Source organism: Triturus cristatus, chromosome 4_1 (genome assembly GCF_964204655.1).
Source record: "Triturus cristatus chromosome 4_1, aTriCri1.1, whole genome shotgun sequence".
NCBI classification, from domain to species: Eukaryota; Metazoa; Chordata; class Amphibia; order Caudata; family Salamandridae; genus Triturus; species Triturus cristatus.
This window is the reverse complement of record NC_140585.1, coordinates 1215237543-1215263521: the sequence shown is the minus strand read 5'-3', so window position 1 is coordinate 1215263521 and position 25979 is coordinate 1215237543. Positions and strand designations below refer to the sequence as shown.

Below are 25979 nucleotides of genomic sequence, written 5' to 3'. Positions count from 1 at the left end.
AGAAGGATAACATGCAGAAAGAACAAAAAGAAGAGCAGAAAGAAGCCTTGTTGCAAAATCATCCTGTACCCTCAACTTTTTCAGACGGATACTGGTGGTAACTGAGTCTGACTAACCAGTCCTAGAGCCAGTGATATGTTAAAAGACACTTAGAATACAGTGAAAACACCTACATACACTAGGGAACATTATGCATTGGGGTCCCCCTGGGATTAGCATGACCTCCTCTGTAAGCCCCTAGTAAATAATAGGGCAGGGGGATTAAAACTACCTCTTAATACAGGCAACAGGGCGTTTTGCACACGTTAACTCAGGCCCCGTCCCCTCCCTTCACCACTGTGTAAACACGCCCTGTGTCCGTTTTTAGTTGGGAGATTAAGTTCATTTGAATCCTGAGGGTCCCTAGGGTCCAACTAGCCCACTAGGTACCTCCAGTAAGTGCCACAGAGCTGCGTTTCAGAGAGGTGTAAAAAGTGGCACGGCCTGGACCACCTCTCTGCAATGCAGCTCAGTGGCGCTTACTGGAAGCACTTGGTGGGCTAGTTAGCCCCCAGGGGCCCTCAGTATTGAAGGGAAATTATATCCCCAATTTAAAACGTGCCATAGTGCGTGTTTGCACACGTCACCTCAGGCCCCGTCCCCTCCCTTCACCACTGTGTAAACGCGCCCTGTGGCTGTTCTAAGTTGAGAGATTAAGTCCCCTTGAATCCTAAGGGTCCCTAGGGTCAAACTAGACCACTAGGTACCTCCAGAAAGCGCCACAGAGCTGCGTTCCAGAGAGGTGTAAAAAGGGGCTTGGCCTCAGAACACCTGTCTGCAGCGCAGCTCCCTGGCGCATACTGGAAATGCCTGTTGGGCTAGTTGGCCCTCAGGGACCCTCAGTATTGAAGAGGAATTAATTCCCCAACTTACAACTCACCAGGGGGCGCGTTTGCAGAGTGCTGCAAGGAGGGGGCGTGGCCTCCGGCACGATGCCAGTCTTTTATTTATTTTAATTTTTTAAGAAGGGGGGCTGTGTGGTTCCCCTTCTTATTCTAATTTATTGGCCCTGATGACCCCATCCCCCAGGGCCTGTCTCCTAATTATATTTTTTTGACCCCAGGGCCGGCCACTGTTTTTTATTATTTTTAAAAAATATATATATTTATAGACACACCTAGGACATGCTGGACAAACCGTACGTACCTATCACCATGACGATTTGCGTGATATTCATTAAAAGGTGACTATGCATACAATGAATCCACGTGGAATGTATTTGCACCACTAGTGAAGCTCTGACATGTCTGATGCCCTACCGTGCCTAATCCCGGTAGACACCCTTGTCGTTTATTTATACAAACATGGGTAGCTATTGACGGGCACATTTAATACACATGCACACCAAGCCATTCAAAGGGGATTCGACAAAAATTCGACCAAAACTATGCAAGAAACCCCCCTCACGGTTAATAAAACACACATCCCCTGCCGGATGTGTAATACTTTTTATTTTACTCTCTGGAAAGGGGACGAACATCACTTGAGAGTCACCGCGCGCTCCTGGCAGAGGCCAATGCTATGTTACACCCACCATTGCCTGCTGAGTGCCACACACCTCTGTGTTGTATTCCACTTGCTAGTTCATATGCTATGACACTCTCTAGCCCATGTGCACTGTAACACCACCCCGTGAATATGTCATGCCACACTTGTCTTCGCACGGGTTATATTGCCCCATCTAACGTGCCTTCCTCGATGCCTATGTTATAACGCACAGTGCTATGCCATACATATTACAATCTGGGATCCATATCTTTGTCACAGTGCATATGCAATGTTACACTCCCCAGCACATATTTTATATTACAACTTTAGAGACTAGTTAGGTTACACAACACTGCCCTGTGCATATTACACTCCAAGGCGCATATCGCATAGCACGCGCTAGTGCCTGTGCTATCTCGCGCTCTCCAATGAATCTGTCATTGCGCACAATGTATTGCATATTATATTTCACGCCCGGTTCATCTTATATCACACTTTTTGGTGCATAGTTTATACCATACACTATATCTAGTTTTCATTTTCAATCGTGCTCTCAGGACTATGTTCTATATAACACTGTGTTCACCTACCCTTTTCACGGGCATTACATTTTGCGATAGGGGGTGGAGGGTCAGGGGGTGTTTCTGCCAAGTGAGCCCGGAGTCACAGTCACAACCGTCCTCTTCTTCCTGAATAAAAGTGAGATTATGCTGCATATTTGTTCATATTTTAAGTAGTTCGCACAGACACATGTTTTAAAAACAAAGTTCCTAATACCCGCCTTCTCTGAACAGTTAGCTTGCTGCCCCATCCCCCTCCTCCCTATCCTCTGTTGTGTGAATCCATGGACTAGCCTCCTCCCTCCTGCCATGCATGGTCTGATGTGCTGCCACTGCCCTCAATTTAGTATGATGTACCAGTCCACTCCTCCTGCCCTCCATTGCCCAATGCTATGCCCCATCATTGACCTCCTGCTTAAACTCTGTGCTTAGCTTGCTGCCCCTATTCTCCTTCCCCCTGCCCTCCGATGTCTTTGTGCATGCCCCTGCTCCATCCTTTTTGCCCACCATGTCCCATGGACCTGCCACTCCTATCTACTCTGAGTGTTCTGTTGAGCTGCCACTCCCCTCCCACCTGCCTAGCATTGTCAGATGACTGTAACCTGTCCCTGCCACCTCCACCCTGCCTGTCCACATGCCATGCCATTATCCTCTTCCTCCTGTCCTACATGGTCCATTGTACTGCCACACCCTTCTGCCCTCCCTGGTCTGTTGTGCTGCAACTGCTCCTCCTGCCTGCCCCGTGCGGTCTGTTGTGAGGCCCCTTCCCCTGAACTTTCTTGTCTGTGCACAGGTCCTGACCCTCCCTTATATCCTCCATGGTCCTTTGTGCATGCCCCTGCACCCTCCTTCTTGCCCATCATAGCCATTGTGCTGCCACTAACCCTCCCACTTGCCATGCATGGTCTTCTGTGCTGCCATGGCCCCTCCCACCTTCCCTGTGTGGTCAGTTAGCTGCCCCTGACCCCCTCCACCTTCCCTCCATGGTCTGTGTGTATGCCATCACAGTCTCACTGTTGCTCTTCATGGTGTGTCTTGCTTCTATTGCCCATCCTGCCTGACCTCCATGGCTATCTTGCTGCTCCTGCCCTTCCCCCCTGCCCCAGCCCTCTGTTTACATGTGCAGACCCCTACTCCCTCCCTCCTGGCTTGTCTGTTCCATTGTAATGCCCCTGATCCGTCCCTCCTGTCCTTTATGGTCTGTTATGCTGCAGCTTTCTCTCCTGGCTGTCCATTATGGTCAGCTAGCTACCATTGCCTCTTGCCCCTCTGTTCTCTGTTGTCCATGTGCATGGTCCTGTCCCCTCCCTCTTGCTTTCTATGGATTGTTGTGCTGCACTCCCGTCCCGCATGCCCTGTGTGGTGTATTGTGCTGCTGCAAACCCTGATGCCTGCCCTGCAGGGTCAGTTTGGTGCACCTCTCCATGTCCCTCCTGTCCTCTGTTATCCAAGTCCATGTCCCTACCCCATTTCCTTCCATGATCCAATGTACCATACTTGCGAACATTTTGAACTTGGTAAGAGGGAGATTTTGAAAAAAAACTGGGGTATTGATTTTCCCCTTTGAGTTACATTGAAAAAGAGGAGATTGTAGACAGGAGACAGATCAAATAAAGCCCATTTGAGCTTAAAAACATTGGACGTTTCCTGGCTGAATCGGGTCTGTTGGCATGTATGGTTGTACTACCATTGCCTCTTCCTTCTGCCCACAATGGTCTATTACATTGCCACAGCCTCTCTTGCAAGTCCTGTATTGTTGGTTTGTTGCCCCTGCCCCCCTTTCCACTGCCCTCCATAGTCTGTTGTGCTGCCACGGCCCTTCCTGCCTGCTCAGTGTGGTTAAATTGTTGCCTTTGCACAGTCCTACCTGCCTTCAATTTTCAGAGTCCGTGCCCCTGGCCTCTGTCTCTCAACAGTATCCTAATGAACAACTAGATTGCTAACATTCTATATTTATTACAAAAGTGTGGAACGCCTGACGTCATCTTGATGTAATCAAAACTGTAATACCTAGAGCATTTCCTTTAGAAATTACATATATGAGAGGGTCTTATTGGCATCAAAATTATGGTTAGTGCTCTAAAAGACTAAAATAAGGACATATTTTCTGAGTTTTCAAATAGCGACAAAGCACTTTTAAATTATTTGTTATCTTTATGTTTTTTTATCCAGTTGACCACTTGATTAAATGTTGCACTTAGGGGAGAGGATGTGGTGTTACTTCCAGAACTGCAGACTTTGCAACTGGGGAACCAGGTTGGAGTTTCTGCTTCAGCTCGACATTCTGTGATTCTGGTCAAATCACTTAGTCTCCCCATGTCTACAACCAAAATGAATTTGTTCTTGTGTGATGTAACAAATGCTCATGTAAAGCACTCCAATACCTGACAAGTCTGCACTATATAACACTGCAAAAACACAAAATAATAAGTGTTTTGCACACTTCTGTCATTGGGCTACATCTGGGCTACATCTGGGTGATTTTGGGCTACATTTGGGCTCTTTTGTCTCCGGTGGCCATCTTGGGAGATTTATTTGTTATGAAGTTTCCTAATTTCCTCATGTACTGCAGTCTCCTCAGTAGGAAATGCTTTCAGTTTTTTACTTTGATTCCATCATGAAGGTATTCAGATATGTCACACATTTGCCATATATTCTGAATGTTAGCACTCTAGTTGCTCATTAGATCACTGTAGTAAAACTACTGTTCACCATGGAAGTCTGCTCCTGGTATTAAAAGTGCATGTTTCAGTCTGCATGTCAGAATTTTTTAATGAAATAGAAGAGGATTTGAGAAGTCACTCAAAATGTGCCCTCATTTTCTTTCTTCAGCATTAATCATAATTTCTATGGCAAAATGAACCCCCTCATTGTGTTCCTTTTTAAATTAAATGTTTTAAGTGTTACCAGTTTATTCGGCTTCAGGTGTGCCATACTTTTGTCATAATGAAGACAGTAAGCGCTCTAGTTGTTTTTAAGAACACTCTGGGACATTCTGTCATTGGGCTATACTTGGGCTACATCTGGGTGATATTTGGGCTACATTTGGGCTCTTTTGTCTCTGGTGGCCATCTTGGGAGACTTATTTGTTATGAAGTTTCCTAATTTCCTCATTTACTGCAGTCTCCTCAGTAGGAAATACTTTCAGTTTTTTACTTCAAGAAGGCATTCAGATGTGTCACACATTTGCCATAAATTCAGAATGTTAGCACTCTTTTTGCTCATTAGATCACTTTAGTAAAGCTACTGCTCACCAGGGAAAACTGCTGCTGGAATTGAAAGTGCATGTTTCAATCTGCATGTCAGAATTTTTTTATGAAATAGAAGAGGATTAGAGAAGTCACTCAAAATGTGCCCTAATTTTTCTTTCTGCAGCACTAATCATACTTTTTATGGAAAAATGAACCCCCTCATTGTGTTCCTTTTTAAATTAAATGTTTTAAGAGTTACCACTTTAAACCAAGCAAGATGGCTTCAGGTGTGCCATACGTTTATCATAAGTAGGACTGTTAGCGCTCTAGTTGTTCTTTGGAACACTCTGGGAAGCTGCAGTAGAACACAAAGGAATCAACTGACAGTCTCTGCCCTTGTTGGATGTACATGTTTTACTGAGAATGTCAGACTTCATTCTCACATGACTGAGAAAGATAATGTGAATTTACAGAAAATAAGCTCTCAGTTTAGCTTATAGATCACCTTCCAAACCTATGTTGGAAAAGCATGAGAAAATATTTTTCTCTCAATCATGATATCCCAGCAGAAGGCTTTTTCACATGGTGAAATCACCTTAGAACATACCACAATTCCTAAAATGAGTATGGTACCATCAACAAATGATTTATAATTTAACTAAAGTCTTAAAACCTTCTATTAACTTCAATGCTTTTTAATGAGGTGCTATCATGTATATTGACATGGTCAGTGACGTCACTCATGACATCACTGATGACATCTCAAATAACATCACTGATGACATCATCCTTGTGATAGAGTGGCAGACCTCCTCTCCCCCTAATATAACCTTTGATACACACATTCAAAAATAGAAACTAAAATTTTGGATACATACCAATATCAGTTACAACAACCTATTCAGTAATTCTAAGATCCACATACACATCCACTCATTCACCAACAGTCCTATACAGTCATTCATACATGTACTCACTCATTATATTGACTCATACACCTATACATCCTGTTACACAACGCCACTCATCCATAGAGTTACTCACACACATAGTCACTCATGCTAATAAAGAATCAAACATCCATTTACTTGCATATACAGTTATACACACACCACCACACTTACTTCTACAGAAACTTGCACATACTTAGTCTTTTAAACAATCACTTATAGAAACAATGTAACTTAGAACCATGGCAGGGTTACACCCTCGCGCATATACAAAATCCTGTCGGTTGTGTGATACTAAATTAGAGAATTGCTCTAGGGAAACATCAAGAGGGACAGCCACCTATGCCCCAATATTTCTCCGTCACACAGGTGAAGGGGAAAAACAAGAAAAACAAAATAGACGTAACAATAAAGATAATTCTTGGTATGTGACTGGATCTCTTTTGTTATATACCATTTTTATGACACACCAGACTTATCTGGGTTTTCCTTTCTAACTTCACCATTTTGGGAACCCAATTTTAGGTGCAGTAGGGAGTCGTTTTCCTTCTCTTAAGAGGTGATCCTCTGTTGTGAGCGTTTCTTTCTTGGTCATGGGTGTGGCCTAGCACCTTTATTTTCTGGTTTTTCACTGGGTGGATTTCTTTTGGCTTTCCTTAACGTATGGCCCTTGTTCTTTCTATCTGAATCACACCATACCTATGGTTTATCTTTATTTCTAATTGACTTTTGTGAAGAAATGTAACCAGAAGTGGCTAAGTTTCTGAATAGAATTATCTTTATTGTTATTGTTGTAGCCCTGAGGAAGTCGCCGGGCAACTTACCCGAGACGAAACACGTGTTGGCTACTGTTCTTATCTTGGTGCTGTTAATGCGAACAAAGAAGACTAAGGAAAATAAAGAAGAAAACACTTATCTTTAATTCACTGGACTTTGAATTATTCTTGTCACTCTCATTGAGAATTATTGCTTAAGTGGCTTAACTGCCTTGTTCTTTCTCGGGAACGTCTATTTTGTTTCACTTATAGAAAGACATACTTATTCATACAGGAACTCTTTCAATCTCTCACTCTCACATATACTCACTTATATACACCAATAGTCACATATACTAGTTTAAAACATATGTAGTTACTCATAAAGACACTTTTGAGACAGTCATTCACTCACTAACACACCCATGCACACACTCATCCACCCATACAGTCCTGCACACATGCTGTCTTCAACACATACAGTGAGTCACTCATTCATGCACCTATGCACTACGTAATACCCCCCACCGAACCATAAGCATCCTGCCTGGTCCCATAACTACAGGCTGAGCAGAGTACAGACAGCCACCCCCCAATGTCCCATTAAGGAGCTGAGAATTAGCTCTTAGTGGCAGAGGGAAGCAGAGGACTCCCACCCCATCTTTGGGGAAGCACTAATGTCTGAGCACTGCTAGGGCAGGCCTATGAAATATGCATGGACCTATCTCTGTCTGCTCATCCTGATCAGGGGTCTGGCTTCAGTTCTCCGGTTCAGCCTCCTCTGCTCCTGGGATGGAAACTGCTTCCAACAAATGTTCCATCTTCCTTATCTGAGTGTATGTATACATTGTAGCAAAGGAAGAATGAATGAATGAATGAAAATATTCTTATATAGCGCATGGTTACCCGGAGGCATCCCAGCGCTGCAGAGGCGAGTAGAGGAGCAGATTGAATTATGGGAATAGCCATGTCTTCAGTTGTTTGCAGAATGTTGAGTGATTGGCTTACTTGCGGATAGAGAGAGGAAGGGAGTTCCAGAGTTTGGAGGCGTTGTAGGAAAGAAGGCGGCCCCCTGTCCGGGCCCTCTTAATTCTGGGGACCTCCGCTAGATAGGTAGACTTCTAAGGCTTAATGAGGTTTTTGATGATGGGGGGACCCTTACCCTGAAAGCTTTTGTGTGCAATGCAAAGGGCTTTGAAATGTATTCTTTCTTGTATCGGAAGCCAATGGAGTGCTCTCAGGGCAGGCTTGGCTGAGCAGCGGTTATTAGTGCCCATGAGTAGCCTTGCTGTCGAGTTTTGGACCACCTGTAGTTTGGAGATAACTGAATTGGGCATGCACAGATAAAGGGCATTGTCGTAGTCAAGCCTGGAAAGAATGAGCTCCTGAATTATGAGCTTTCTAGAATGGAAGGGTAAAAGAGGAATAACTTTCCGTGCGGTACAGAGCATATCATAGCAGGTAGCGGCGGTTTTCCTAGTTTGGGTTCTAAAGGTAAGATCATGGTTGAGCCAGATGCTCAGGCTCTTTATTTCCTGTTTTGGCGTCGGTGCTGGCCCCATGCAGGACGGCCACAGATTGTTAGAGTTAAAAATTGCTTGGTTGCCCAACAGCATGAGCTCGGTCTTGTCACCGTTGAGTTTGAGGTGGGAGGGGCTCATCCAGCTGGCGACTTCTTTGAGACATGAGCAGAGGTTCGTGGGAAACTGCTCTTCCTGGTTCAAAGCCACAATAAGCTGGGTATCGTCTGCGTAGGTGACTAGTTGGATTCCAAAAGGGGCTACTATCTCTGCTAGTGGGGACATGTACACATTAAACAGGGTATGGCTCAAGGAAGAGCCCTGTGGGACCCCACATTGGAGTGGCACTGGTTGGGACCGGGTGTTGCCTTCAAATACCTGAAAGAATCTTTCTTCCAGGAATGATTCCAACCAGGACAGGGCCTTGCCTGTCACTCCCACTTTTTTGAGACGGTGTATGAGGATGCAGTGGTTCACCGTGTCAAAGGCTGCACTAAGGTCCAAGAGGATGATGGCTGAGGATCCTCCAGAGTCAAGAATCTTTCTTGACTCCACCACCACCGCTATCAGTGCAGTCTCAGTGCCCTGGCCAGGATGGAAGCCAGTCTGGGAGGAATGAAGCAGTTTAAAGATTTCGAGGTGCACGGAAAGTAGGTAATTGCCCAACTCCGTGGGATCTAGGTGGGGTTTTTTTTAGTAGTGCCTTCACCATGGCGTTTTTCCAGTCCTGGGGAACTATACCCGATGCTAGAGAGGCATTGATTAAATTAGCGATCAGAGTAATGATAGCAGGTCTTGCTAGCTTCAGAATATTGAAAGGGGCAGGGTCACTCGGAGAGCCACTCTTAATTGAGTCTAAGATGTAAGGGAGGAGTTCCTCAGTGAGTGGAGCGTATGCCTCTAGGTGGATGGCGTTATTCTGAGGTTCCAATTTGAGGGGCTCGAGGTGGTGATCATTATTGGCAAGTGGGAGAAGATTAAGGATATTTTTGATTTTGGTGGAGAAGAAACCTGCTAATTCCTCACAATGATAGCCAGTCGGGTCGGGGGCTGGGGGGGGGATCGGGAATTCTCAATAGTTTTTTTGCGATCCGAAATATTTCTTTAGAGGAGTTGGGAGGATGATTGAATTTTTTTCCTCGTAGTAGGCAGCCTGTGTTGCTTTTAGTGCTGCTTTGTAGGAGGTAATGGATGCTCTGTAGTCTCATTTTTTTCACGCTTGAAAAGTCTTTCCTCCATACTTTCTAAATTTTTGCATTGCTGTTTCAATTTGCGAAGATCGGGGGTGATCCAGGGGGATTTATTGGGACCGATTTTTATTTTTTATTTTTATTTTATTCTATTTTTATTTTTTTGTAGACTGTTTTTTCTGGTCAGTACTACATCTAGTGATTTCTCAATCCACGTGCAGAACTTTCTGTTGGCAATTGAGGGATCGGGGTCGTGTGTGGGTGTAGTTAATTTCAATTCACGAGTCCAGCCCCCTACGCTTAGTTTGGGCCAGTGGCGAGCTTGGATGCGAGATGCCAATAGATGAGTGTGTGTGGAGGATGGGTGCCATGAAAAAGGGACTAGGAAGTGGTCTGACCAAGAGAGGGGGATGGGCTTCTTCCCTTTTAGTTCTACTATGCTTGAAAAAATAGGGTCAAGAAGATGACCCTTCATATGAGTGGCTTGGTGAATCTTTAGGTACAGCTGGTAGGCTGCAAAATCATGGGCGAGGTCATCAGCCACTTTATCTGAAGGCTCATCAAAATGTAAATTAAAGTCCCCAAGAGGATCAAAATTGGACGACGCACTAGCTAGGTTTAGGACAGTTACAAGTATCGAGCTACAGAATTGTCCCTGTGCTCCTGGTGGGCGGGAAAGAAGAATGCCAGCAAAAGTAAGTGAGGGAGTAATTTGGATAGAGAATATGGAGTTTTCGCAATCTAGCAGGGGGCTATCTAGGAAGCGGCAAACTAAATAATCTTTGTAAACTATAGCGATCCCTCCGCCCTTGCTACATGTTCTGTCTAAGCGTTGAATCAGGTAGCCCGGGGGGGAGTGCTTGAACAACATCAGGGCCTGAACTAGGCATCAACCAGGTCTCCGTAAAGGAACAGAACATCTAGTTCTGTATCTTGTAGCAATATAGAAATATCCGCGGCGTGTTTAGGCATGGATCTGCAATTCAGCAGAGCCATGTTGAATTGGTTCCCTGATGGTGGCTGGTGACTTGTCATTGGAGGCAGTTTATATCGGCAGTGTGGACATTTCACTTGCAGTGTCTCCGTGGGAATGGAGTGACTGCAAATTAGATTAGAGGATTCCCTAATATGGAGCAGTTTTTCCCTAGAGTATCGGAGTGGCGCTGGAGGAGGCGACACCGGGGTTCTGGGCCCTGGGCCCGGTCTGGCGCGGATGGACGCAGATGGGCTTGCCTTTGGCGCGCCACCGGCGCGACTGCTATTCGCGTCCGCTGCGCGCTCCGCTCTGCATTTGCTTTTATGTGGTGGGGAGAGGAGGGGACTAAACCGCCAACCCTTGCAATACCGGAAGTAGCCTCCCTCCACTCAATCGGGTATTGGGACACGTGGTGGACCGGGGAAGCAACGGGAAGGGTATGATCGGCGCAGACTCAATGAATCAGGTAATTCCTCAACGTGATTGCATTTTTTTTTTTAAAGGATTGTTTTGTTAAAAAGGTTTTTCGTGCACACATAGAAATAGTGACAATCAAGGTAAAATACGTAAAAAGCGAGCGTCGTCAGCTAGCGCTAGGCAGGAGGAGTCCTGTGCTTCACTCCTCCACCCAGTGACTGGATACGGGGGTCTGTGTAGAAGAGACAATGTGCAGGTTAGAGACTCAAGCAAGCCACAGCATTGTGGGATCACAAGGAGCGCCTCATGGATAACCAAGACACAAGCAACTCATACCAGTAGCCTGTCAAAACGACATGGAAGTCTGAAGCTCAAATACACAGGGCCCCTACTTGCACAACAGGGACACGAGCAACGTGTGTATGTTGTATTTTGTCGATAGTATATGGTATCACAATGACACAAGGAACACATGGTGTGGTCTTTAGCCTGGTACCATGGTTTTTAAGAAAATCCTTCAGCTCATTCAAAACAAATTGGATCCTACTGTCTAGCTGAAATCAGCATTTCAGGCAACCTCATCCCGAAAAATATAGTGTAAAAATGCTTCCTACACTGTGCATACATAAACCGCCCCCCCATGTCGTTTTAGTGTAGTGATCACTGATATGCACAAGTTCACATAGGGGTTCTGGCCTCCAACTGCATACAGCTGAAACCTCTTGTAATACATCTACAGGTGCCTTATTGTCATCCTCTTCTATGTGGCAAAAAACGACAGAACTGTGAGCAAATCTAGTGTAACCATGCATTTTCTGGTTCTGCCTGTCATAAGAAATGTAGGTAGTGGGTCTGTTATGTCGCGTTGTGAATTCTAGACTCTGTGTGTGTGTGTTCTGCTGTGAGTAAGACCTGGGTTTAAATCTGTGCACCTCAGCAAATGTTGACGGGTTTGAAAGGGGTATTGTGAAGCCTTGGGGGGGGGGGGGGGGGAGGGTAACCATCAGTGTCCGAGCATACAAAGGATTGCACAGGTTGAATGTAAGGTATGTGGTTGGTGGAAAGGTTTAATTTTGCACGGTAGGCTCGTATAAAAAACACACTAGTTTGGGTTCTTGGTATCTGGCCTTTTTGAGGGAGAGGCAGTATTTATTAGGAAGCCTAAAAACGTGTTGCTTGGCATTGAGAATCTGACTGTATAGATTAGAAACAATTCTGCTCCTTCTTCAGTGGAGTTTGACTACATCGGAAGATGAACTCTTTCGTAGTGGTGTACAGTTTTAGGTGTATTGTCAATGCAGTTTCCCAGGTGCCTGGCGCTGGATGTAGAAGATACCTTAATATATAGTTGAATATTCTTATCATATTAATTAAAAATGTTAGAACATGCTACTTTGTCAGGCAAGGACAACACTAAGGGCCAGATTACAAGTTTGGCGATGTGGGAGCAGACCGTCACGCTGGCGGCCCACTCCAGCACCGCAAAACACGCGAGTCCACCGCCTGCCAGATTCAGAGTTTCCTCGTGTCTGGCGGACTTTTTTGGGCGGTGCCTCTGAAAATGTTATGTTATATATTTTTTATTACGCGCACAGATACTCGAAAGAGTGTCCCGGCGCGGTTCAGGGAGACAGAATTGAGACTCAGCCCTACGAGAAGAGGTAAGTTTTTAGCAGTTTCTTAAAGGCCACAGTGTCTTCAACCATTCGGAGAGAAAAGGGGAGCGCATTCCAGGCGCGGGCAGCATACACAACCAGGGAAGTACCACCTAGTCTATGACGCTGGAAACAGGGCACTTTCATGAGCCTGAGAGAGGAAGACCTCAGGTGACGCCCTGGCACGTAAAACGAGAACCGTTTCTGAAGATATCCTGGCCCTCGTCTGTGCAGGGCCCGGTGAGCAAGGGTAAGAGATTTGAAAGCTATCCGGGCCCTGACCGGTAGCCAGTGAAGGGAGCGACTGTAACCATGAACACTCTGCCTGGGGCCCAGCCCTCCCAGCATGCGGACAGCCGCATTCTGGGTGACTTGAAGCTTATTGAGTACATAAGCTGGGAGCCCAGCATAGAGGGCATTGGCATAGTCCAAGCGGGACAGAATAAGTGCCCGGACCACTGATTCCCTAGCCATTTGAGGCAGCAGCGGAAGGAATCTTCTCAAAATTTTGAGGAGACCAAAACAGCAACCTGTCAGACGAGAAACCTGGCTAGAAAAGAAAAGATTGCTATCAAAATAGATGCCCAGGTTCTTAACGGTCTGACTGTTTGAAACAGGCGGTGGGAACTCAGGCGGCCAAATAGACTCTCTGAATCCGGAGGGAAAGTCCCCGAACATCAGAACCTCTGATTTATCCTCATTGCACTTTAAGTGTGCCGACGCCATCCATTCGAAAACCGAGGAAAGACACTTCTGCACCTGGGCCTCCGAGGACCCCTGTTTGTCCCAGGTGAACAGCAGTTGCGTATCGTCGGCGTAGGCAATGACCTTAGCCCCCAACCCCTCAGCAAGAGATACCAGAGGAGTAAGATAGATATTGAACAGGAGGGGGCTAAGGGACGAACCCTGGGGAACACCCGTGCCAACTAGCAGAGGTGAGGAGGCCGCTGGGGGTATCCAGACTTGCTGATAGCGGCCATCCAGAAAGGATTTGATCCAGCCCCAAACCGCGCCCGACACCCCAATCTTCGATAGTCTGTCAAGCAGAAGTGAGTGAGGGACAGTATCAAAGGCCGCCGACAGATCAAGCAGCACAAGGGCGGCCTTCCCGCCAGCGTCTAGACACTCCCGTATGGCTTCAGAAATTTCCAATAGAGCACCTTCCGTGCTGAAGGAGGGGCGGAAACCCGATTGGGCAGGGTGAAGAAGATCCGCGCTCTCGACATATTCAGACAGCTGTCTGTTCACTATCTTCTCACAGACCTTAGACAGGCTGGGGAGAAGAGAAATAGGTCTGTAGTTACCTGGCACTGAAGGATCGAGAGTAGATTTCTTCAGAAGTGGGAGAATTTTGGCCTAAAAAATGGGCATCGGAACGCCCCAAAAAGTTCCTGCACGGTATGAACTGTAAAGTCCTGCGACTGAAAAAATGTTTTGGACATCTTGTCCCTAAGGTCTGTGTATCTTAGGGCAGTGGGGAAACCAGGTCAATGATGGTGTTAAATATATGATTGTTGTGGACTGGAGTTAATAAATAAGGTAAAATATGACTTGAGAAGGAGGGGAACAGTGAGGCCAGAAGAGGGTCGAGAGAGAGGTGATGATTGAAGAAAGATTTTTGTATGATGGCGAGACCGTTGCCAGATTTGTGAGGGCATGACTGGTGAATGATGAATATAGAGGAAGCGGGGCGAGTTGGGTCTCTGTGATGAAAGCCAGTATCTAAAGTGTAGTTAATAGTGAAGGATGGCGATGTTATATATTTAAATCTTGTGTGCACTTCACTTACCAGAATCCTAAACGTTTTTTGTATGTCATGAATGTTACCTTTGAGGAATGACTTGAAAACTGTTAATATGTGTAAAAAAATAAATCAAACCGTTTAGTGGTTCACCAATATGGCATGAATAGGGTCTTCTAATTCAATGCATCTTAAGTTCAGAAGTATCCCTTCTACACCAGTACTTACTACCGATTTGTAAATTAACTTTTCTCCTGAAACATTGTTACCTGTTAACCAAACATATGAATGTTAACTGTTTCATTACTCCATGAGATCTTTAAACAAAACTGAACTTCAACCAGAACAAGCATTTGCAATGCAATAGGTCTCGCATTTGCGAGAGTTTGAGCTATTAGCATTGAAAATGACAGTGCCTTTTATTTATGTTTAAAAAAAAAAAAACTTAAATAATAAGCATTGTCATTTACAATGACAATAGCTCAAACTCGTATAAATGCGAGACCTATTGCATTGCAAATGCTTGTTCTTTTTGTCAAACTAGTTTAGCTCCTACCTATATTTATGGAAGAAAGGGCTACCAAATCATTCATTGGAGTACAAGGGTCTAACAATTTGCACAAAACATATCCTGGCAGACATTTGAGGGCTTGAAACCCCAATACACGAATGCACCTACATCTGAACAACTCTGGAGAGGATTTGACCAGAAGACACTGAAAAACAGGGTGGCGAAGGTTTGACACTGACCTTTGGAAGGAAATTAATCTTGTTTTTTTGTACTGTTAACAATGTAATTCATTTTTTTAGTTTACTTCAGCAGACGAGTTTGCATCACGTACCCTTTATACATTGCAGTCTCTATCAATATGTTAGATCATTATTTGTTCAAGAAATTAGGTGGGCTTATGTGATGGACTGAGAATTCTTAGAAGCTGCGGTCAGGTTTGTTATGATGGGCACCTGTGCTCCATATTGTGGGCATATTGGGTGTTATGAGGAAGTAGACAGCGGTTATGTGTGTCCTATTGTTCCTCTGTGTACCTGGTTCTATGCTATGATGCAAGTCCAGGGACAATGTGATTGGCTTGTAAGTCTGCGGTGATTCACTGTGTGATTGGTCAGAGTGCCTGATGTGATTGTGAGGTGGAATTTAGAGAATGTTGGGAAAGGGAAGATTCGAGTCAGTCTGTAGTCTGTCGGAGGTAACTGCAAAGGCAGCAGCCCACCAAGAGATAGGATTATGTGGGTTACTTTCCTGTATCCTAAGGGGGCCCTCCAAGAGTTGGATGCTGGCATGTTTATTTTCCCAGAGAGCTTCTGCTCTCTGCATTCAAAGGGTCTGGTGAAGTTAAAGGAACATTGCTAATCAGAAGGGCAGAGCCATGGTGAGTGCAACGCTTTGTTTGGTCTATATGGAGCACCCCAGACATGTGGAGTTTTGACACTATTGCCTGTGTCCATGGGGGACGTGAGCTGACATGCTGAACCAGAATGGATTCGAGAGGAGGGTATGAGGACAGCTAAGCTGACAGCTTTGCACAGGTGTGCGTGTGTATACGATTTATAATTAATATTGGCAGCAAGGGGAAGATTTGGGACTACGGCAACCAGCATGCCTTACACTGGAGAGCGCATGCATGGTGAAAAGAAGCGGCAGTCCATTTTTTGTTTTTGAACTCCCCTACCCTATGATTAAGATGCCGGAGGCATCAAAACAAGTCGGGGACATTCAATAATCAGGTGCGAATGCTGTTTGCTGCTAATAAAGGGTTCTGAAGAGCTATTTCCTTGTGGTGTGCGTCTCTGAAGCTCGGGAGCTTCTTTTGGTGGATAAATCAGTAGTTAATTTAATTTGCCAATGAAATAAACAAATAATAAAATAAGCGGAAGAGCCTACATTTTAGCTCAACGGGGTGAGCTCACTTCTACCACTGGTGCTGCCCATTTCCACCTCTCAATGTTGGCTACAATACCTGATCCGAGTTGTGAGCAAGTCTACCTTCCTGGTGAGGGATTTGGGAGATATTCTATTTTTGAAAAAATGTCACTAAGTACGGAAAAGCCTTGTTTGTAGTAATGAACAGGCACGGTTAGAATTCATTTGGCCACTCAAACCCCTGGATAAGGGCCCTACTGCACCTGCTATACTAATGAGAGCTACACTCCTCGTTCCATGTCTTCCTGCATTGCCGTTCCAAGTGATGTACTGGTTATCTGTCTAAGGAAGGTCTTCATTGTTGCTGTCTGTAAACAGGGATTCGGGTAAGTTAGCGTTTCCTAAAAAATTGAAGTACATTTATAGATATTATATAAAACATGGCATAACGGATTCTTCATTTATGGTCACGGTGAGAACTGTGGTAAGATTAGATGAGACTTACCAGAGGCAGTGCTGGTGTTGGGAGTTTGGTACATACCAGTGACTTTTGCAACCCTCATCAATTTATTTTCACCACTGTCTTGAGTTTCTGAAAAGCACTGTCTGAAAAAGGTTGAGCAGGGTGTTAAAGGTCACTGGAGTTGTAAATGAACTGTGAGAAGCAGCACTACCACTGCAAACTCTCATCTTTATTCAGTGTTCTTGTCTTTTATATGATGTTAAATGAATACCAGTCCTCTAAATGAAGTGCTGGTGAGGCTCAAATTAAGTACGGGACAGCACCCTGCTCTACAGCCATCCTGACACCACACAGCCACACATCCTACTGCCAACTTAGCCCTTGAAAAATTAAATCGTACATGCTGCAGCAAATCTCACTGAAGTTCAAAATATGTTTGACCGTAACAACCCATTCCTGATGGAATTGTGCTGGCTGCACCTCCTTCCTCGCAGCCGAAAAGTTAGCAAACGTTGCCACATTATCCAGACTGGAAACTATAATCTACAAAAAATAAAAAATAAATAGAAAACATGTCTTTTCTGCCTATGCCCCCTATACTTGGACCAACATGCCCATAGACATCAGATGCCCCAACCTTCTGCTCTTCAGAAAGACCCTAAAGACAGACCTCTTGCAATGGGACATTTTATCACACATATGCTTTGGCTCATCGAACGCAATGCTAAATTGTGCATTAGGACTCCCACTCTTGTCTAGGGATGAGATCCCCCTCGAGTAAGTTTACACAATTTACGTTCTCATACTTAAACACAACAATACCAAAACACAATAAAACACAATAACACATTATCAACTGACAGGTGTTCTGCAAACACCTGTGGTACCATAAATGGAATCAAACTGATTTGAAAAATGCGCTGTAGCTGCATTCAGCTTTGTAGTTATTCTTTTAGAAGCGAAATCCATCCTTAAAATATATTCTGAGGTTTCTCCCTACTATTTTTTCAGAAACTAGCACGTGAGAGAACTCTGACAATTTTATTCGGCCTTTTGATTGAAGTATACGCAAACCCAATACAAACTGTTTGGAAAACATGTTTCACTCAAATAACATGTGGAAAGAACAGGATTGTCTTGGGCTATATTAGGCCCCACAGTTTGTTCACGTTAGTGATAGACAGAAAGTAATTCGCAAATTAGAAACGATGACATAAAGTTATCGTGCCAATCAGAAACTGCAAAAATATTCATTATCGACAGAGATACAGCTGAATTCTTGTACCACTATTTAGTCCACGACAGTCAAATCAAATAGCTGCTTCAAATGAAACAGAATAGAGGTCCAATTGTAAAGAATTCCCAGCTGAAATCTCAAAAATGTTCGACGCACTTATTATTCCAGACAGAATAAACATGTAGCTGCCGCGGGGTTTTATGTAACATGCTGACACATTAATGCAGCGGAATATAGGAAATCAAGCGCTTAGCAGAGAAAGCCTCTGGAGCTGCGGGCTGGTGATTTGAAACCGTCAATGTCTAATGGGTCTTAGCGTGGCGTAAAGACGCATTACATTACGGCAGCTTTCAGGGCGCCGCGCTGAAAGACAAGTGTTGCTGAGATAGCAGGCAGGGACGACATTTTCTATTCTGTCATTCCAAATGCAAGTCTCATCCACGGCGCAGCGATACCATGTTTGTCAATGAGCATTTTAGGGCTAAGTGTGTTTTTTTTCCTAAATCTCAGCGAATGCTGGTAAACTTCGGTGTTGCAGGCAGAAGAACCTACAGAAAAGTGTATAGAACGGAGGCTTCCTGCCTCTTCGGAGTAAGTCTCTGGAAAGACTGTGTTTATTCGCTAAACAGATAGGTCATCTGGCAACGGGGCTATGTCAGCAGGAGGCGTCTGTAATGAGACGCTATTCAGAGAGGAAGCTTCTTGCTTGTGACAGCTCCGTCTCCGTGACCCATGTTCAAAGTTTACAAAATGTATGTTTACAAAAAAGAAAAAAAAAGTAAGAAGCAACTAGTGGCGTTGAAGGTGATTCAATGAAAACAGTGGGTGTGCCGGCAGAGGAGGCTGGATCTGCGCAGCAAAGCGGCCGTGCGGCCGCGAAAGTGATCGCGATCAAAGAGGCCGTGCGGCAGCGAAAGTGAAAGTAAACGCGGCACGCGCGCCCGCGCACATGCACTGTAGCTCTAGGCTGGCCTGGTAGCACTTTTTGGAACCCACATACAAAATGTCTCTTCGAGCCAGCGCATGCGCTGGGCTCAGCGAGACCTAAAAACAATATATGCAGTACCTGTTACGAAGAGTATTAAATATCAACAGTGCGTCCACGCTGTGTTTCACCTCACACACCGTTAAGGATGTTTTTACCCTCCAAGAATTTAGCCTCTTGTCTCGATGTTCCGACCAAAACATTTTTGTATGTTTCTTAGGTGCATTTTAGTTTTTTTTAATAAAAACAACCAGGTCACATCTTTCATTCAACCCTTTCAGACTGATCTTTTTGAGCTGGGCAGTGAATTCTCATGAACTTTATGGAACGTTCCTTGAGTTCAGATTGATCTGTGTGCCTTTTCAATGCGGTCGCCTCATCATCATGCAACCTTCTGTGTGCTTGTTGCCACCACTTTGCCAGCTCAAGCATGAACTACTGCTGTCTGAATTTTACCTGGTTTGTATACGAGGGAAGCTTGCACTGCTGCCAGCAGAGCTATTGGCTTTGTAAGTGCTTGTTTAAGTGTGCAGGCTGACATCAGGGCATCTCTCTCCCACCGTGCCTCGCTAATTCTCCCATTCCTGGCTCCCTCTCCCATTCCTTCACACCCACTCTCATTTTCTGGCCGAAAAAGTTACATTATGGAGGTGATGTCCTTTAAGTTCCATTCCAAGGGCACGCTGTTCTTCCAGGCAAAGCAATGTTTTTGGCACTCTAGGATCAGGACCAAACGGTCTTGCACCTGCTGGCCACCCAAGAATCTGTTCCTACCAGGAGGTATACTTAAAAACATTGTTAATATCCAATATCATGACGGCACTAAGTGTACAGCCAGTAAGAACATGTCCCCACCCTCCCTTAATGAAACTGCAAGGACCGTACCGTTCTTTGCCAACATATGTGATCTGATCTGAAAATTCATGGTTAACTGGTTTTGGTCTGGCAGGGACAAGCACAGACGATGACACGTCCCTCCTGATCTTTCCTTAAAAAACGCAAGGAGGATTGTTTTCGCATGCCTTATAATAAAGTGTATTGGTGTTTTATCATTCTTTTTTTTTCTCCTTTATAAATTCTAGACAAAAGACTGGTGGACTTACGAGTTATGTTACGGAAAGCACATCCAACAGTACCACATGGAAGGTATGTTGATCCAAATTAAATGAAGAAGCTTTGATCCCTACCCTGCTGTTCGTGATTTGTTTTTTGTGAGTGTGGCTACCTGTGATAGCTAATTTTGTAAGGAGCAGATGGGTGACCTATCAAAGGCAGCTATTGCTTTGTTTCTCGCAGGCTGGCATGAATGATTTTGGGCTGTGGTTTTGTAGGTGGATTAATGAGAAGAAAGTAAAAGATGCGGATACTGCAATACGTTGTTCTTGGTTTCGCCAATTAGAAAACAGGAAGGCCCGCACTTATTTATTTATTTTTATTTATCTATAAAGTTTTAGATAGTGCGAACATGACCCTAGATGGTATCAGAGCGCTTTACATTACACCATTTGGATACATTTCCACAATTGTAAACCTTTTTGGGATTCCTTAAAACAGGCAACCTTTGGTGACCTGGAGTTTTAAACTACTTTTTTTTTTTAATACAAAAAATTGACTTCCGTAGTAATCCCTTTATCAGGAATGAACCTCTGATCGCTGTCTCTGACTCTCTGCCTGTTTTTAGGTATCATGTGATTCTGACAGTTTGTTCATTTTCCTTTTTTAGGTCTCGCCTGATCCAGCGCATGCGCTGGTCTGGCCGAGACATCTAGTTTACGGGTTTTGAAAGTGCTTCCACGCGGCCTAGCGCTTGCGTTCACGCGAGCGTGCACGCGCGCAGCCGGCAGCTTTCAGCGCCCGAAGCGCCATCTGTAGCTTTCACTTTTTCCGCCCCCTTCGCGCGGCCAATGCTTGTTTTCCAAGCTTTGGACGCACGTGTACACAACTCCCACTTCTCCCCCTCCCCCACCACATATGGCGTCTCGCGCACGCAGCCAATGCTTGTTTCTTTTGACTTAAGCACACCGCAAGAGCATGTGTGTTATCCAACTGCCTCCCTAGTGAGCGTCTCTTCCCCATTCGGTGCTCCGTGTTGCTCTCCTGCCAGTGTACTTCTCCCTCTTCCTCTCTCGCCCCTTGTTTCTGTGCCCCACCACATAATTTCATGGTTGCCTACCTGTCTGTGTGCTTCTCCCCCACCTGCTTCACATTACTCTCTCATCAGCCCTCTCTCTTCCCCACCCTGCCTTGCTGCTGCTCCCTCCATCCTACCCTCCGTGTTGCTTCCCCTACCAGCAACTCCTCCTCCTGTCAGTTGCATCTCCTCCCCAACCCCGCCCTCTGTGTTGTATCCGTTACCCCTCTGCACCCGCCGTGTAACTACCCCGAACCCTATCATTCTATGTTGCTCACTTCCCACCAGTGCATCAATAAAAAAAAGATTTGCTTGCATAATTTTGTTGGCATGGGCATGTGATGGGTGCGAACTGACAAAATGACGCAACTATGATGTCATAGCGCTTGTTTACAGTTTATTTGCTGTAGCCATGCTGCACAGCACCAGCAATTATGTACAGCATTGGCTAAGAACCATCAGGAAAGCCAATAGTTACCAAAGGCAAGACTCATTGGCTTTGCCAGTGCTTGTTTTTTTATCTTGTGCTGCTTTGTATGATGGTGCCTTCAGCTCTGCGTCTGCCTGTGGCGCAGGTAGTGCGCCCTATTAAGAGTGCGGCTACCTTAGTGCTCCATTCTGGCACACCCACCTCTCTCCACTGGCTGGGACTCCCAATGTCCGTCGTCTCTCCTCACGTCATTTCCGGGCACAGGATGGGGGGCTGGGGTCGGGTACTTATACCTGCCCCACCCAGGGGGCGTCCTCCTTTATCCCCCTGCTGGACACGCTATTTCACGATTGGTTACTCCGCATCTGCACCGGTTATCGGTATAGTGCTTCACACGCCTCACAAGACCTGAGGCGCTTCGTTGTGGTTAGGTAAGGGTTGCTCACATTAATGAGGTTGGTATAACTTCAGGTGCAACAGTGCAGTGAAAACGGATGGATATTTGTACGGTCTCGCTTACAACTGGTCGCTTCAACTGCGGGCTAACAAGAGCATTTTCTGTTTGTTCAGTGTAACTGAGGGGTACCTCATCTCTCACCGGCTGCGTTCTCAGAGGGCTGCATTGCGGTTTTAGAAGCTACGGAGAACTCTGTAAGGTAAGCGCTAATTGACCTACCCACCTCGGAACAATAGCTTTCTTTCTTATCGTTTGGTATGTAGAGGATGTTGCGTTAAGGCCAGCGCTGCTGACTTTGGGCGCTGGGGAACTGGGTTCGAGCCTCTGCGTTGGCTCAGCATCATGTGATGCTGGGCCGTGCCTAACCAAAAATGAATATGTCCTTGTGTAACACAACTGGTATCTTGTAAAGCGCTCCAATACCTTCGGGTTGAGTTCGCACTGTATATATATTTTTTTAATTTGAGGCAGGCCCGCAATGCCCATGGGGCTAAAAGGCCGCCCTGTTCGTTGTGGAGTCACCAGATTGATTCCACCGCTTCCCAACAATCCCATGCGGCTGCCATCTTAGATACCTGTTTTGTGGCAGTTAAACTCTTGGGCTCTTGTTTCAGAAAGGGGCACGATTTACGTATTCGAAAAGGAGCTTCTTATCATGCCTACCGGCTGTGCTGCTCTGGCTTGCTCTAGTGGGTCAAAAAAGAACTGCGAGTACAGCTTTCACGGGTGAGTTACGCCATAGAGGTCTCTGTGCAGTGCAACTCTAGTGCCTCGCAGACCCCATTAAGCGGATGAAGGGACATAACACATCCTGGCCTATTTAGCACAATCCATATAACCTCAAGCACCCGTGCAGCCCATGTTGATACATTTTAGGTGAGAATAGTTCATACAGTTCTGTGCCTCTGTTTTCTTTGCATTACGGCACTTGTAGTTTTGCTCTGCCCGGTAGTCGCGCAAAACCACAAGTACCAGGATAGAAACAGCAGCCAGACGAACTATTCACACATCACGCTGGAAAATGTGACACTTTGAAATTGCATTTATGTAGCGCTTGCTATCAGTGACGAGGCGTTGAAACTGTATAATATAAAGTGTTCACCTATCCTGGAGCCTGGATCTGGCCATGCACATGACGTACAACAAGCATACCAATAGGCGGCAATGTGAATTACCGAGTGGAACGGCCGCATTGTATTGACTCTCTTATGCAGACACCGACATTATCATAAGTGAAACCATCCTTGTCTTCCAAGTCAGGGGTGGGCTTGATTCTCCATTATGTAGTGCCATACCCTTGCACCTTAGTGAAACTCCACATATCTACCCAGAAAGAGCACAGCGAGAACATCACTGTAGCCTCAACAAAGTGACTTGTGGCCCACTAACAATCTCTGTACTGTGGTGAAACATTGGGATGTGCAGGGTTATGGAGGTGTCCGTATTATTTTGGGATTCCAAAACTTCAGTATGCGTTTCCAGGGTGCCTGAGTTAAAGGCTTGCTTTCCTGGATTCGCTTTGGGCGAGAACCGTGCTCAACATCATAAATGCCAACTTTTTAATGAAGGTAGGAGAGAATCGGGGGCGGCTCCTCCACTAGGAGCGTCGCCCCACTGCTTTCTCAGTGTGAGAAGCAGAAACATAAAATGGTAGTAACTACCATTTTATGTTTCTGCTTCTCGCACTGCGAGAAAGCAGAAGTGTTTGGTTTGGGGGCGTGCGGGTCTGCTCTAGGTAAGGAAGGAGTGGCTTGTCCACTGCTGAGGGCACTGACTGTTTGGTCGGCCCTGTGGGGCCGCCCAAACTCGTCATGTGCACTCTGCCCTTTCTCCATGTGGGCTGCAATACAGCCTACATGGAGAAAATGGCCTCCCCAAAGGCGCCTGGCGCCGCCCCGACCAATCACAACGCTGCCATTGCAGTGTTGTGATTAGCTTAGGGGAGAGAGGCGGCCTGGAGTGCAGGTTAGTAGCAGAGACGGCGCGGGGCCCGGGAAGGTAAGTTTTTTTTTTTTTTTTTTTTTTTTTTTTTTAAATTGACCCCACCCACCAGTCATGCAAGAGAATGTATTTCTCCCATTGTCTTCTATTAAAGCTGAGGCAATTTCAGGCGGGAGACTGCCAAAGTAAAGCAATTTTTTGCTTCAGAAATTGGGAGTCTCCTGCCTGAATGGGGTCCAGTGGCATTTTAGCAACACTAGTCCCAGTTTGAACAAAAAGACCCACCCTCTTCAGGACTTACAAGAAACTATCCTCATTTTCTACCACGAAACAGCCTGACATTGTACAACCTTTTTAAGAATTAACACATCTGTGCCACATCTGCTTAGAGACTGATATTTATCTGTTGCTGTTGGGTGAACCCAGTGGGCATTTATTTTTTCTCCTGTAACGAGTGCACACCACGTGCTGCTCCTGTATTGCTCCCAGACAGTGTATTTGGCAAGTGATTAATTTGTAAAAAACATAAGTGCCAGGGTTCTCGTCAGGAGGCCACTGCAGCTGGCACCACACACTGCCCATGCCATGCTGCCAATGATAATAACAGATACCTATTTAGTCACCAAAAAAAGGTCAAGGCGCCAATAAACAAAATACTGACTACCTGGTCTAATTTTATTCGGGAGAATATATTTTTTATTCTTCAGAAAATCGATTAGTTTTCATATATTACATCTTTACAAACATTAGCACATTATACCACAAACCAGCAAGCATTCGCATAGCCAATAGGTCTCGCCTTTAGGACCTTATAAGTATTTAGTTATGCAGCACAATATCTTTGGTGCAACAACATCAACTGTTGCATGGCTAAGCACTTATAAGGTCCCAAAGGCGAGACCTATTAGCTATGCCAATGCTTGTTTTTAATTTTTATTTAGCCTTGCTGTACTCGGGTAAGAGTGTTGTGGAAGGTCGAACAGGGAGGCCAGGAGCTAGTAGTGTGACGATTAATTGCCTATATTGCCAGCATTTATCCTGGTAGAACTTGAGGGCAGTAAGGACCTCCTTTCCCGTCCATTCTGCCCGTATGCATGAGTGAGACCGTGGATAGCCACTTAGCAGAGAGAGAGGAGGGGTAGAAGCTACTAATAAGTCTTTCTGAATGAATGAGCAGCTTTCTTCTCTGCGCTAGAAGTATTTACTAGACCTGTGCCAATCCGTGACCACAATATTCCTCAAAGTTACTTCCCAGTCTCTCTCAGAAGAGTTGATTTTCATCTTCTCTTTTCTTTTTCTTCAGAATTGGAAGTGAAAGGGGACATTTTATACCTTGGCTATTATCAGTCCGAATTTGATTGGAATAACGAAACTGCAAAAGTAAGTTGTGACTGCAATTGCATTTCGTAAATATAGTGTTTGTTGGACACATTGCACCTGATTAAACTTCTCACCTAGGCGAAAAAAGTAAAGCTCACTCTTGTCAGCGTGTTATCTTCAAGTTGAGTTGTCTAATTAAATATGTGTATTTACAGTGTTGACATTAACAAGTGGCTCCGTCACTAAGCACAATGTGCTCTTCTTGTAGTGGGTTTTCATTTAAGATTCAAATAAATTATGAGACTTGTAGCCCTTGTTCACTTTAGTTGAGGCAGTTTAACGAAGACACACGAAAGCAATGATGTACAAAAAAAAAATCCCTTCTAGACCATTTGTCCTTAGCAACAAGGCATTACTGTTATCCCTATGCAGCACGCCTGTGCTTTTGCGGTTAAATAAAGTGTTTCACTGTGAAGACGGTTCAGTATACTGTTTGACTCACTGCAAACAGTCCATATAAATCAGAATAGCAAAGCATTTCTTTCTCCAACTGCTGTGTACCTAATCTGTTTGCGTATGACAATCAATAGAAATGCTAGTTCTGAAAGTCCAGTTATAGTTTGGTATTGCAAATTATTGCGCTTTTGGAAAGAA

General features: G+C 45.1%; 1 protein-coding gene across 9 annotated transcripts in view; it reads left to right on the top strand.

The window, feature by feature from the left end:
* OS9 (OS9 endoplasmic reticulum lectin) overlaps positions 1 to 25979 on the top strand; it is a 241551-nt gene that overhangs the window by 74882 nt on the left and 140690 nt on the right. For all 9 annotated transcript variants that reach the window (XM_085654566.1, XM_085654565.1, XM_085654562.1 and 6 more), the window contains exons 3-4: positions 20129 to 20192; positions 25309 to 25385. In XM_085654566.1, the coding sequence (XP_085510692.1) occupies positions 20129 to 20192; positions 25309 to 25385 (141 nt within the window). The remainder of the gene's footprint in view (positions 1 to 20128; positions 20193 to 25308; positions 25386 to 25979) is intronic.